This window comes from Ostrinia nubilalis, chromosome 15 (genome assembly GCF_963855985.1).
Source record: "Ostrinia nubilalis chromosome 15, ilOstNubi1.1, whole genome shotgun sequence".
Classification (NCBI taxonomy): Eukaryota; Metazoa; Arthropoda; class Insecta; order Lepidoptera; family Crambidae; genus Ostrinia; species Ostrinia nubilalis.
Genome location: NC_087102.1, coordinates 5961702 through 5976676, shown reverse-complemented (window position 1 = coordinate 5976676; position 14975 = coordinate 5961702). Strand labels below are relative to the sequence as shown.

Below are 14975 nucleotides of genomic sequence, written 5' to 3'. Positions count from 1 at the left end.
TCATCACTTACCATCAGGTGAAATGCAGGCCAGGAGCTTTTCCGTTTTGGGTATGAAAAATATTTTCATTCCTTTATAATAAAGATATTGAGAATAAATATATTTTATGAAAGAAACCTTACTTTAATCGACTGTTATGCAGCCGCTTCAAACTGACTGCAGAAAAATAAGTGAAAACTGGAAGCATTATTTTTAATGATTTCAACTAAAAAACATAAAGGTTTTAAATGAAAAAACATATAAAACTTGGCGTGCGCCAGTTTATCTAATTAAATTAAATTTAGCTCGTTATTTTAGGTCGGTCAGTTAATCTGACGTCAAAGAAAAGGTACAGTTTCTGTGGAACTGGGCCAGTTTTATTTATGAGTTATGCTTTTTACTACCATGTGGTTACACCATGTCGTTTCTATAATAGTAGTAAAAAGATAGTTTAAAAGTTATATTAACCACCGTAGCTATTTTATGGGAAAATAAGAATTCGCCATAATTTTATAATACTGGAAGACACTAAGAACAAGACGTGCTGATAATAAAGTCACTTAATTCATATAAAATAATGTGAACGCATAATGATCTCTCTCTCTCATAAATCTGTTTGATTGTTACGTTTTTCAGCCATCCAATACTCTTTATTTAAAGGTTTACACAAAAAAATGATTGAAGTCAACGACTGCATTAGTTGAAAGACAATTTAGGTGATTACTTAGCACCGTCAAAAAGGTATCAAGACCATTGTACCATGTATCAACTTGCTCTAAGTTTGTTTCCGAACTCGTAACGAAGTTTGTATCGTTACTATCTAGATATTACTCAGGTCTAAGATTTGCACTCATGATTCACATGCATCTTTCTGCATTCTAAACTAACAACAGATCTCCCCACCCTTGGCTAAGAGATATTTTTAACGCAATACGCAAACGCATTCTATCTATTCTGGGATAGCCCAGCATAAAAGAAAGGGACCATTCGATAAAATATGAAAGTGTAATTTAGAAGATAGATACATATCTTACTTTCACTTCACATTTTGATGGTTACATACTTTGTTATGCAATATAGAGTCGAGATGTTATGATAGAATGAAAGTAACAAAAATAGTTTATTTTTTCGAACGCGCTTTGTATTGCGATCTTATAAAATTCCTCTTTATGCATCAACATTTACATTTCTCTGCTCTAATGTAAAGTACCAGCGATATCGAATGAAAATTTTATACGTGATACGAAAAATATTTAATTTTTCGACTGCGCTTTGTATTGTGAACTTTTGTTGTAAAATTCTTCTTTTTATAGTTCATTTATTATAGTTCTCTGCTCTGCACTACACATGTACTAGAAACATAAAATTCTGTTGTCACTGTAACATTGCAATTGCACTGTCATGCAATTTTTCCGCCACCGATGATATAACATGATATTTTCGCTCTATAAATGTCCATGCCATATTGAGTTTAGATACAATAAACTAAAAACATAGCAATATTGTGCACCAATGCAATTTTATATTCAAAGCTATCGGAATGTACTTATGTATATGTCACGGTAGAAAGCCGTCCCTACGCCAATTGGTACCGTTCGAAATTGGTTTTTATTATAATGTAACATGGTCTTAAATACTCCTGGGTTGTATGGTCGTAGGTGCGATAGAAAAGGGCTAAAAAGTGTGTCAAATACGACGCGATAACATAAAAGTGAAAGCTGCTCTTACGCAATGTTTATACGCTGGCGGAAATATCAGAGGCGTGTTGGTACTGATTAAGAAAAAGAAAACCAGCAACAAAATACTTTTAAAGACCTGCGACTTCGACTGCTTTGAGTTTTGAAAGAAAGAAAGACAGAATGACAAAACAGAAAGAATTTTGGTGCCAAAATGTATTAAATTACCTAAGTTGCTACTCAAGATGTAATGACGGTCTACTTTATTGCGATATTAGGTAATAATCATAGTTATTTATACTAGTTGTACTTAACTATACTAGTTGTGATACCTACCGTTTCAATAAATTTTAATCTTAATAGTCATTAGGTATCTCTTTTACAACTACAAATCACTTCTTTAAACTGCCCTGCTCAACATAAAATAGTTATTTAACGCGTTTAGTTACTAGGTACCTTGAATCCAAATCAACTTTATTAATCCGGATTGTCTAGCTAGATTATAGTATTAGATTTCGACTTTACGTTGAATTCAGTTACATTTGCGTGGGGTATCTTAAGTGACGTGCTCAATGAGCAATTTCTAAGTATACACTGTTCTCCTGAATATGATTCCATAGATGAAGGATTTTGTAAACTACTATATTAATAATTCTATTTATTTATATTAACCGGCAGACAGTGGTGACTGAGTCTGTTGCGGCACTTCTTCTCAGCACTTGCCAAATGTTGGTCTCGAAGCGCTGGTAGGGTAAAACGATTTATGAGATATGTAGAGGCTTCTTAAGAGCAAAATATTTGACGATTTGTAGGTACTATTTATAAGTTTATACCTACAAATAAAGAAATTTTGACTTTGACTTTTGACTATACTGATGCGTGGTCAAACAAAAAGGATTGATTTGGCTGCTCAAATGTAATAAGTTTTCCCTGGAGAAGGAAATTCAAATATAAAAACACATCGGTAATCCAAGTAGTATAGTTTTACATGTTTTTTTTTTAGGAAAGTTATTGCATTTGACCAGTAGAATTCATCCAATTAAGAAAGTTTGATCACACACCATATGGATCACCATGTGTAACTATAAATGTATAAATTCATAGATGCTAGATAATTTGGAGACAAACATCGTGTTTCACCTTCGTTTTTACAAATGTCACAGAAGACTGATTGTGGAGCAAGGTCAGAATGCAAACTGTTGTTTACAAGTAATAAAAAGTCTGCATCATTTAGGTGCGTATTACAGAACGAAATTCATAACTAGCTTCAAAAACATAGATCTCTATATAAACGCCTCAGCTTTTGATCGATTCACCTTAAATATTTTGATCACAAGACAGAAATCCTATGATTGAGTTAAAATCGTGTTTTGAGCGTTGTATTTTTCCTAAAGTTTTCTCAATCTAATACGAATAGGTATAAAAAATTAAATACCACAGACTCTTCATATAACCACTGACTCTACTGAAGAATAGATTCATTCAAACATGCAAAAAGTTTAAAATTTAAATGTAATCACCACCAGCAGCTAATACAGACCTAGAAGGTTGGAGAAGTGAGTTCAACATGGTTTTAGATCAGCATACGGATCTTAAGGACGTAGCACAATACAATACAAATACAATACAATACAATACAATACAAAATAATTTATTGAATTTAAAACATACATTAACATTTACACTTGTATACCTTAACTAATACAGAAACAAAAAACAAACGGTGAACATTTTTGCTGACTACCGTCAACACCGACAATATCACTCGTACGTCCATTCAACGGAGCAGCGGTCGGGCGTCATAGAAAAACATTTATCAACTCGAAAGGGATCGTAAGCGTATCAACTCGAGGCGGTCAGTATTCTTTGTATGAAACTTATTACTGCACACTTATCCGAATCGTAACGTAAACGTCTGTCGCGGTTGACAGCGCGCGAAAAGCGATGATGACAGCTCGCGAGAGGCGATGCGGTGTTGATCCCTTTCCGAGTTGATAAGTCTGCTATGACCTCTAGAATGTGGTATAATTGTGAACTGGTGCTAACAAGCTGTTTACGCGTTGGTGTACCCACAGCTATAAAAACAAATGACGTCTCTATTGTTTTGTCAGTACCTTGTGGAATGGAAACTGCAAGAATATAACGTGAGATAGTCATTTCTTTACTCATAGATTACGGGCAAATATAGAAACTACGTAACTGTCATGTTCGGTGGAAAACTAATTTGGAAAACTATGAAAATTTGTGGGGGTTGCCAAGTTATGAATACAATGTAGAGCTGTGTTACTTAAAAAGAATATTGTTTTATGTGAAAACTTTTAGTAGTAGGTAGGTAGGTAACTATTTTTTTAAACAAATCAACAGCAGCATAGAAGCAAAATATTAGCTGTTCAACTAAAGGTTAAAGGAAAATATACTTCATAAATATTAAAATAGTTCGTGACTAGAATATTTATAAAACGATCATTTGCAGATTCACCTTCTTTGTATATCTATCTTCTAAATATATAAAAGCACAGCCTAAACGGCTAAACGTAGGCACTTGAAATTTGGAAGGGACGTAGCTTAGGTACCGTAGAGGTGCACTAAGAAAGGAATTTCCGAAATTCCCACGGGAACGGGAATTAGCGGGAAAAACGGGATTCACGCGTACGAAGTCGCGGGCGGCCGCTAGTTTTTTATTAAGTAATGAAACAACAACGTAGCATTTGCCCAGCTTCGCCTCCGAGAATTTCGATCTGACACAGAAAATCTTGAATACGAACTTTTATATCCCTATAACTCAAGAAGTTGTGGGTTCGTCTTACAAAATTGCATCTTTTGTTTTACCCTGTTGAATATTTTTTACGATAAAAGGTTCTTCATCGAGAACTTGACTGTCTTTATACAAGTATAACATTGTTTTAGTGGTTTAGGCGTAAGACGTAACTGACATAACATTTTCATTCGATAATATTTAATAGTACCTACCTAAAGATAAAACTACAATCACTCGTCTACGAACTTGAGGTGAGATTTAAATGTCAATGTATTTAATTGCTTTAATAACAAAGATAAATTCTATTTAATCATCTCGTAGACTAATTATGTAGAGGTAATAAGATAACCTTCTTCGAACTACAATAAATGTAATAGGGGGCGAATTTAAGTATTGTAATGCCCTTAGAAAGTAGTAAAGATAACGATTTAAGTTATAGAACAGAAGGAAAAAGTTTACAAACTGCCTCGATACTAAGCCGTGATTTAGGGAGCTCCAATCTATCTCAGCGTGATAAAGCTGGTAGTAGAGACGGTACCTTTATGATGTAGTAAGTTCGGCTGCATGTTTCGTAAATTCCATAGTAATTAAGTAAACTTTTTTAAATTTCGCGTTCCATTAAAATAAAAATAAAGAAACTTCAAACCGTAAGTATGTAACCCAGACTAACCCATATAAAAATGCCGCGTTCAAATCGTGTGTCTTTATTTTAATTGTAATTAAACTTTTGTTCAAATTAAACGTCTGACTCCTGTTGTTCTACTACTAGGACAAGTAGTTTTTTGTGGATTATTATATCTGAAATTGAAATTGGACAGAATCGACGCTTTTGTTAAAAATAGACCTTATTTTAGCTAGATATTCAATGTCAAAAGACCATATCAACCAGTATCTACGAGTTCATGCTTTAAGAGCAGCCTTAACCTTCAAGGAAAACAATTATTTAATAGAACCTACAAGGCTTGATTCTGATCCGCGGTTGTTTATAATTTGCCCTTGAGTTGTACTCGTTTTTATGTTAATTGGCCTGATTGATTCACCGTTTGTTATGTACTTTTAAACCGGTTTATAGGTACAATATTATTATGAAAATATTTTGTATTTCTAAGGCACTTTGTGTTTAATACTCGTAGAAGGAAGTGGAACGTTTTAAAAACCGTTCCCATCTACAATGCGGTTAAATCAACTGAGTTAAGGAACTATAAAGTGTTGAATACTCGTAGAAAGATGCAATAAAGCTACATTTTAAAAACCGATCCCATCCTATACATATAATGCAGTTAAATAAACTGAGCTTTTCCTGAAGGATTTTCTTCAAACACATGGGAAAATTTGTAGTATTTTTATGGCGACTCTGTATCTATAAAATTTCATGAAAACTGGTTTTAAGTTTTCAATTTCATTGACTTAAAAAACTTTTATACCGTTAAAGTTTTCTTACCATTTTCGATTTGTGCAATGCGATTTTGTATTATGAACTTTATTAGAAACCTAATCCAGTTTCACTCGTTTAAAAATAGAATAGTGCGGTTTTTCGATATCCTGCCTCAATACTTGTGTTTACAGTTTACTTTCATTTAGCAGGTTGTGTCCCGGGACTTGATACTTTCTTAGCGAAATCCAAGAGGGGTGTTTATGTGTTAAACTGGTATTACTGGTTATTGCTAAACCGGCCGCCTGTTGGGCCTCGTTTAGTTTTTCTTTTTTCTCGGCAGGACAATTCGATTGTTTTTTCTTTTCAATTCAGCCAGCAACTTGGCAAACTTATGATGCAAAACGATCTAGCTGGTTTTTTTGTTTTCTGTTACATATAGAAGTGAAGCAAAAAATGTCAAATGTGAACTCGAAATTCAAAATAGGTTTTTTTCCAAAATCATATCTAGCTCCAAACCAAGCAGGTTCGAGCAAGCTTGATAACATCCTAAATATACTAATACAAAAAATGAAAAGAAACGGTCCATAAATGGGTAATTAAATTAAATAATTGTGTTCATAACTAAAGTTGGCTTCAAACGGGATCCGAACGTTGATCCGTAAGCGATTCTATGTATAGGCTTGTATGTTGTCAAAACTAAATTTTGCGTGTCCCTTTCATGTTTGTTAACTTCATATACAAAACAAACAATGACTCAATGACGAACACAAGTACTTCAGTTCGTGGTTCCATGGTGTCGACATTCTACTTCGCTCAGTTTTGAGGTCAAGAATAACCGCTTAGAGCGAAGCGCTGGTACCAAGTACCAAACATTGCGCTCTTTATTTTTAAATGTTAGCATAAGTACCTATTAGGAAGAGCGCGAGTATAAGAAAACAGTGGCTCATAATTGCTATTAAAAATTTTATTATGCTATATTTAGTAAACAATGATAACCTTGCACTGAAATTTACGGATATTATCACGTCTTTAGTCATAATAAAAATAGATAACAATCTCTACAAAATTAGCACGATAAAGCAATCTTAAAACAACAAAACGTTCAGGTCATGGGACCTTTGACAGTCTCCGGTCAATATTTATTGCTCTATGTATTACGAAAAACATCTTCAGTTAGATAATAAAGTTATTGGTACCTAAAAATAGTTTAAGCTATTCTCATTAGATTAAAATTAATGAATCATTTACTTTGAATAGATTTGTCAACGTTTTATAAACTTCGTTCGTTGTTTGTAAACAAAAACGCATCGAGAAACAATACATTCTGAACAAAATTTGAAAAAAAGAACTTACCGTCTTGCACGAAAACGGCGAGCAGAAGTACTGGCACAAACAGAGAAAGATTTGCCATTGTGAAAAAAAAACCACAGTCAACAGTCACTGATTTGAAAATCGCACGTTCGTTATGTACCGACTTGATACCAGCTCGGCGGCTAAATGGCGAGTGAGCGGACCAAGCGGTGACAGCGCGAACCGTGACTGCACTGAAGAGCCGTATAATGCGTAGGGCGGCATAGAGCTGCTTGAAAACGCTGCGTTTGAAACGCATGTAAAATTGTAGTGGAAGAAGGTCCTAAATGAGGACTAGTAGGTTAATTTTATTGATCATAAAAGTTATATAATGTAAGTAAGTGAAACAATAAGCAGTGGTCGAGCTCTACAAACTTTCACATTTGTAAGATCAGTAAACTACGAGTATGATACGAGGTATGTTACAAAATCAGTAGATTTTTGCGGTGTTTTACATTGTCTCCGTTTTAATATTTGTGATAGAATCGATTTCTTAACTATTTTCATCAATTAAATTATGTAGAATACATTCTACATACTCGTAGCACAGATAACTCGTAGTTTGATCTACAGATTAAACTGATTTAGCAACTGCTTTACGTGAAGGCTGTGAAATCGTTAGAGAACGCTTTTAAAATATATTTTCAGTGTTATTGTACAACTTGCATGGTTATTTAAAATATTCTGATGACACATTTTAATCAAAGTTAGTTAAGTGCATGGTCTTTTTCTTTGTGGTTACGGAGCGGCGCCGTTTTTCGGCAATTATGTGGCAAAAAACTTTTATACCACACTTTTGGCGCGAATACGAGTTTGTGTGTACTTTTTACGTGTTTACGTGACATACAGTAACAAGAACGACGTAATTGACGCGGAAGTGGGCAGTTATGGTCGTAATAAAATAACACAATTTGACAATAATGTTAAAATTTGCATGATTTTACAAAGCGTGAGAAATAAAAAAATTAATTGTTAAATGACAATCATATCAGCCTATTGTAGACTTTTTATGCTGAAAATAATCATAACTATTCATATTGTATGAAAAATATGATAAATACAAAGTTATTCATAGAATTCCTTAACTGCTCGTCACTACCAACAAAACAAAGCTGCTTTAGTAGCTTTTGGATAAATTCGACTACGTCACTTATCTAAGCACTAGGCAGTCTGCCAACATAACGACTGAAGGAAAAATAGAGTTTAAAAAATCCATGGATTTTATATTGTGTTCGTAATACTTATAAATCAAAATTGTGTGTGTTACGAAAGACACTTTTCTAAGCAGATTGTTGGTGGTATTCAATCTTGTTTATGCAGCTGGTCTATTTGACAACGATTAATTATTTCGAAACTTCATTAATTGTAATGTAGGTATTAAGCGGTTGGGTTTTGTTTTGTAACTTATAAAACTACATTTAGCAGAAGTCTCTAACTCTACGTGAAAGCGATTTAGATCGATACGTTTTCGATGCAGAAAAAAAAATTGAAAAGTCTCATATGAGAGGCGTTTAACTGTCCACAGGAAAAAGACTGGTGTGCCATCACATTGTTAATCGTGACCAGGAAATGTTTGCATTTCGTTCTATTCTTGAGACAAACAAGCAGGATTATTGGAGATGTGTCCCAGATTCCGTCGCGTAGGATTAATGGAGCGGATCGGGAACTTCGTTGCAACCGTTACATAAAACTATGTTATTATTGTGCGACTTATAATACTTTTATATTCAAGATAAACATTACTGCCTTCGTAAAAAAACACGGGTGTTGTATACTAGTAAACATATCATTTTAGTACGTCTCACCGTAATTCGTTCATTCGTTCGTTTCTGCCGAAAGACGTCCACTGCTGGACAAAGGCCTCCCCCAAGGATTTCCGCTCGCATCCAGGCACCTCCCGCGACCTTCATCAGATCGTCGGTCCACCAAGTGGGAGGCCTGCCCACGCTATGTCTTCCGGCTCGTGGTCGCCACTCAAGAACTTTCCTGCCCCAGCGGCCATCAGCTCTACGAGCTATGTGCCCCGTAATATGTATGTCACTGTAATTAAACTTAATATATTTTTAATTAGTACACAAAATCCTACTTTAAATGTAATATTACCTTGTGGAAACTTTTATTTATTTTGTGATATCACGTTGGTATTCCTAAATGAGACTTTTTAGTAACATGTAAAGTGACACCTACGCATTACAGAAATGGACCTACCATTTCTGTAAGATGACATTGCATTGGTATGAAATAGTGGTGGTGTACTCAAGATAATTTGCGCACACCTGCAAAAACTTTTCATTAATGCCTTTGAAGATGATTCACTCATAAAATGAGTTACCTATACGTATTATTTTTATGTGGTCTTGACAGTTTTTGGGCGTTTTACATAATATTACCAGAAAGTCATTCAGAAGAATCGTATAACATAGTAGGTAGGCAGGTACATTACATATTGCTCACTAAATGAGTCACGATGATGAATAAATAGTAGTTATGCCTATTTACTTCGACTTTATGAATGCTGGCACTACCTACTTGACATTGAAAATACTTACGTGTGTAGGAAGGTAAATCACCTCCTTACTTGTCTGATCTTGCCTACTTTAGCAGGTAAAAGGTTTGGAAAACAACTGGACTATCCTTAATAAAAGGTCTAACAGTACTTATAACTTTGAATTTCCTCAATAAAAGGTCTAAATAGTAACACTTTGCTTTAGGTTAACTTTACTAAAGCTTATAACGTAAAGGGAGTATCATGTGCTATTTCTACGAAACTGTTTTCCACAATAAATTTCTTACACTGTAAGTAGGTATGTATTTAGACTGTAAGACTTACAGTCTAAATACATAAAATATATAAAACTCAAAGACTGACTGACTGACATAGTGATCTATCAACACACAGCCTAAACCACTGGACGGATCGGGCTGAAATTTGGCATGCAGGTAGATGTTATGACGTAGGCATCCGCTAAGAAAGGATTTTACGAAACTCCACCCCTAAGGGGATAAAACGGGATCCACGCGTACGAAGTCGCGGGCGGCCGCTAGTCTTCTATATTGTAATCAACCTCATTAGTTGTTTGGCTACTAATTTAACCAAGCAGGATCTAGTCTAATATCGCCTGCGTAATTTTAAATAGCATAAATCGGTATGTCGGTGCTTTTGCCTTCCAATTCACGATGATTGTCGTAAGCGTCATGGTGAATTGATATACAGTATATGAACTGAGATGTTTTTAAAACTTACACATTACATTACATATTTTCCAATTAAATCATATAAATAATGCGACGTCACGAGAAAGTAGGTACTTACTTGTGAAGTGTAAAAAAACACTGTGTGTAGAGAATCGCTTTTTATTAAATCTTTAGTTGACTTATGAGACCCATGCATTGAGAATTACATAATACTAACTTAAATAGAACTAAATTTTTTTTCAATTTGATCGTCTTCCGAGGGTTAGGAACATGGTTATGTTTAGCTCAATTTATCTCTTCATATCGATGACCGAAACTCTTGAGGTGGGTCTTCAACATAACCTTGGAAATCGTTATTAGAGATTCAAACGAGTCTGGTCTCAATCATGTCCTATGAGAGTGCATATTTGGTTATCAACGGCGTAAATACCACGAAGAACAGGGCCGCCGTAAGGTCTGGGAGGGACCGCGCAACACCGTTCGAGTTGCAGCGATCGCCGTCGCACTCCTCGCATGACACCAGCTTCACGTCTGGCCGATCCTTGTGGGCCCTCCGTATATCCTCACAGTTGCCACGCTCAGAGACGCAACCGCGAACGTACAGTAGTTGCTTCTTTCCGTCTGCGGGCAGAATTATTAATTCATTAGGGATAATCATCAGCATCATTCAGTCATAAGACATCCACTGTTGAACATAAGCCTCCCCCAATGATTTCCATAGCGGACTGCATCCATTTATTAGAAATACGTTTTTGATAATTGTCTTGCTCGAGAAAATAGCACTTTTAAATACAGCTCGAGATTATAGATTCTGAAAGGTGATGATGATGCTGACTACATGCCTATCGTATCATGCCTAGAAATATTTAGCATAAGCTGTGTTCGCGATTTCATATGACTGTGTGAAATCACCACTTAGGGTGTCCATTTGGGACCACGTTGCGGCACCTTTTCCGTTTCAGTCAGAGAAATCCACTCTAGCTTAACTGTCACCATGGCTGTGACATTATAGGTCTATCAGGGGCAGTCTTGAATTGAGAATTTCCGTTTTCTCCCCTGGACTACTTTTATATTCTTCAGAACCTAACAGTAATTATTTAGACACCCACCCTGATAGGAATGGAACCAATCGGAAAGCTAGATCCTATATTATGTTATCATGGTACTCACGTTTGTATTTCTCAACGAAACTGACGCATCGCTGGTTGTAAGCGGTGCAGAGGTGTTGAGAGGTCAACTTCGAGGTGTCTGGGCAGTCGACGCAGGAGTAACACCCTCTGTCAGAAGGGGGGGTGGGTCTAGGAGGCGTCGGCCGAGGGGGAGTTGGCCGGAAACCCTGGGCGTTAGCCGCGGCCGCGGCCTGGGCAGCGCTTAGTCCTCCAACGTATGGACTTATAAACTGACGTCTTCCCTCTTCTTCATTCTCTTCTACATCGTCCTTTTTATCTGCTTCTTCGCCTGAGAATAAATTAGTACAATAAAAATCAATATTGATGTCCCTTCTAGGATTTATAAAGTCCCTTACGTTTTGAGAAAGTACCTATAGTTATTTTACAGAAAGTTCCTGGTAGTGTTTCTAAAATAATCTTATCTCATTACTTAAGTAAACAGTGCAAATTGTTGCAATAAATACTATAGTTTTTAAGTGTTTTGCATGCATCATCAATTTATCAATCAAGGTATGCAATTAGATGATAAAATAGTTGTGCTCTGAAGAATCTTCTATTTATGGAACAATGAGTAATTAAGTAAGAGTAAGAACAAGTATTCTATGTGCGCAGGCTGTATACCTAGGCATAACTATCTATGTATCGTCCTCCTGGAGTAGAAGTAGAAAGAGTCTACACTATAATAAAATTTAAAAGACGAAAGATTTGATTGTTTTTTGTATTGTATCGGCTCCGAAACTTGGTACTGGAAAAATTAAAAAAAATCATTTATCATTAGAATTCTACATTATTTCTGACGAACATAGACGGTACAAAGTTCGCCGGAATTTAAAGCAGTAATTTTATCTTTCTAATATTCTCTAATCTCTAATCTCTCTAATATCTAAGCGTTACGAAGTTTACTATCTCATGATTTTCATTGTATTAATTTTAGCACTACGAAAAAAGGGTTATTTGTTTGTGTTAGTAAATAACTGGCAAAAAAGTGACAAACATGACTACTGAAATGGGACTCTATCTGTCGGATCTCTCGTTCCCACCGCTGTAACTCCTGTGTAGCCAGGATCTACAGCTTGACCGCCAATAAAAATCCAACCAGTGAAGGTCAAGTTTGTCCCGGAGGAAAGTTAAACTGTCTTTGGACCCGCAACGAAATTAATCAGAACAACATAGGAGTTCGAAGTTAATGTTCGACTTCCCTCCAGTGCAAAGCGAATGACAGGTGACAAAATAAAGGTTTAATAATAATAATATGGTTCCTGAAAGACAATTCAACTTACCATGGGCTCCGTAGCTCACTAGCGCCACACACACAAACAGTAGCAGAAACACCTTCATCTCTGCACCCTGAACTAGGTAGGCCTGCCATCTTACCGTTTGTGGTCACACAATAAATAGTTTTTGCTATCGTGTACCATTCATCATGCTTGGATAAGTCTGAAGGAATCATATCAACCGTTGCGTTTTGTGGTGCGTACATTTTCTTGCATTGAGGTATTTGATGATAACGTTGAATAATTCTGAATAGTGACTAAGTTTCTTGCGTTGCTTCTTCTCAGCTATGGCCCATTTATTGTAGGGTTAATTAATTTAGCAAAAATAAATCGAATTTCATTAATTTAAATTCAATCAAGATGTATGACTTTAAAAAAGCACATTCCGAAATGTACCATCGGCAACAGTGTTAACTATCCATTGCCTGTCATGTCGTCTCGTTCTATCACAGAAATAAAACAATATACACCACTAAATTTTTATCACCGAAAAAATTTTAACAGGTTATGTAGAAACGTGTGGAATATTGAAAGCAAAAGAAAAAGAAATGGTTTTCATGAAGTTAATTTTTTTATTAAATTTTCGTTAGTCCGTATTTTACGCGTCACAGCTGGGTCACTTCGCTGCTCGCTAGAGTAGTAGTACACGCTCGCACGTTGCATCGATCTGTCTGTCTCGCTCACGCCTCGACCACGCTTTCAGTGTTATAATACATACTTAGCTAACTTAGACTATTTTTAGTTTTAATAAGTGTTACATTATCGTACTTAAATAGTGCTAGCGACGCGTGTCAATAAATTACCAATTTTAGGAGGATATTTTGAGTCACTTTATTTTACTCTTTTTTTGCACAAATGACTAGTATCAATAACTCATTACCCAGAATTTTTTTTTTCGGTGATTAAAATTTAGTGGTGTATATTTCACAGAAATAAAACAATATAACACAAAACTATAACAAAAATGCAGAAAGTTTGACTTTGGAGCACCAATAATACCATGAAGCAACTGAAAAACCTATGCATGTTTTGAGAGGCGTGGCGATTTATCTGTTAAAAAATTACAGTTTTTTAGAGAGTGCTGTGCTTAACTAGTTTAGGTAGGTACTATAAAATTATTGGATTTATGGAATAGGTAACTGTACCGAACTGGTGGTCTTATGTAAATAAATTGAATTTTTTCTCTAGTATCAGATCTCCACACAGTTTAAATGACCGCAGTCTATGGAGGAATTAGAAATAAGAACACTATTGTAAGACACTCATCAGTGAGGGACCGAGGAAGAAGTGATAATCAGATCTAGAATAACCTAGATGCTAAAAGTTGCAATCATAAAAATTGAAATTTCCTTTTATTTTAGTCTCGTCATCAATTGATTTCCTATGCGGACCATAAATTGTATAAACTTTATCTGTCAGATATCAGACTATCGTGATATTTTTTTTTAAGATTAGTTTAATCTATAATTTCCTCTTTATAATATTAGTATAGATAATATTTAATGCCCGTATTAGACTAACATTATTTTGGTATTTATAATAGTATCAAGTAGTATAGACTAATTCATACGTCATTTAGAAGGAAGGAAAGAAAGATAACACAAGAATTTATAGACATTATCACATAATTAGGCTATAAAATAGAGATTAGAATTAAATTAATCAATGAAGATTAAAAAAAGACGGTCACATTCTGTTGGTGCCAAAAATATTTTGGTAATCATAACATAGGTACTTATCATTCATAATTATTTAAAATTGATTTATCAGTCTCAGAGATTTTAGCATTTTTTTTATTAAAATTAAGATTATTTTTGGCTTTGCACAGACCACACAATGTATGATCTGTGCTTATAAGTGACCACACCAAGTAATATTACGCGCGAAACTGCACAGAAAAGAAAACCCTAGCAAAAAAGGTCAAATGCTGCAGTGCCACAGAACACGAAACCAATTTAAGTTAAGTATTCAAGATGTGATAAATCTAAATCGTAGAGACCGTTAAGACATTTTTTTCCGAAATTCTACCGCTGAGGGTGTGAAAAAGGGGGGCAGTTTGTATAGGAAAACGTGATTCTTTGGTTCAATCTACAGTAAAAACATAAATGGATAATTTTAATAAATTGTACATATTTTTATTCATGTACTTTAGAAAAGATACTGCTGTAATGCCATTATTCGGTAGAATGAAAGATGAAC

At 35.1% G+C, this 14975-nt stretch overlaps 1 protein-coding gene across 1 annotated transcript; it reads right to left on the bottom strand.

The window, feature by feature from the left end:
- Nucleotides 1-10588: 10588 nt before the first annotated feature.
- LOC135078454 (uncharacterized) lies at nucleotides 10589-12854 on the bottom strand. Its single transcript, XM_063973007.1, has 3 exons — nucleotides 12783-12854; nucleotides 11504-11791; nucleotides 10589-10954 (listed from the first exon to the last, which is right to left on the bottom strand). The coding sequence occupies exons 1-3, from the start codon at nucleotides 12838-12840 to the stop codon at nucleotides 10725-10727; spliced, it is 576 nt and encodes a 191-aa protein (XP_063829077.1). The 5' UTR covers nucleotides 12841-12854; the 3' UTR covers nucleotides 10589-10724.
- Between the last annotated feature and the right edge of the window lie 2121 nt (nucleotides 12855-14975).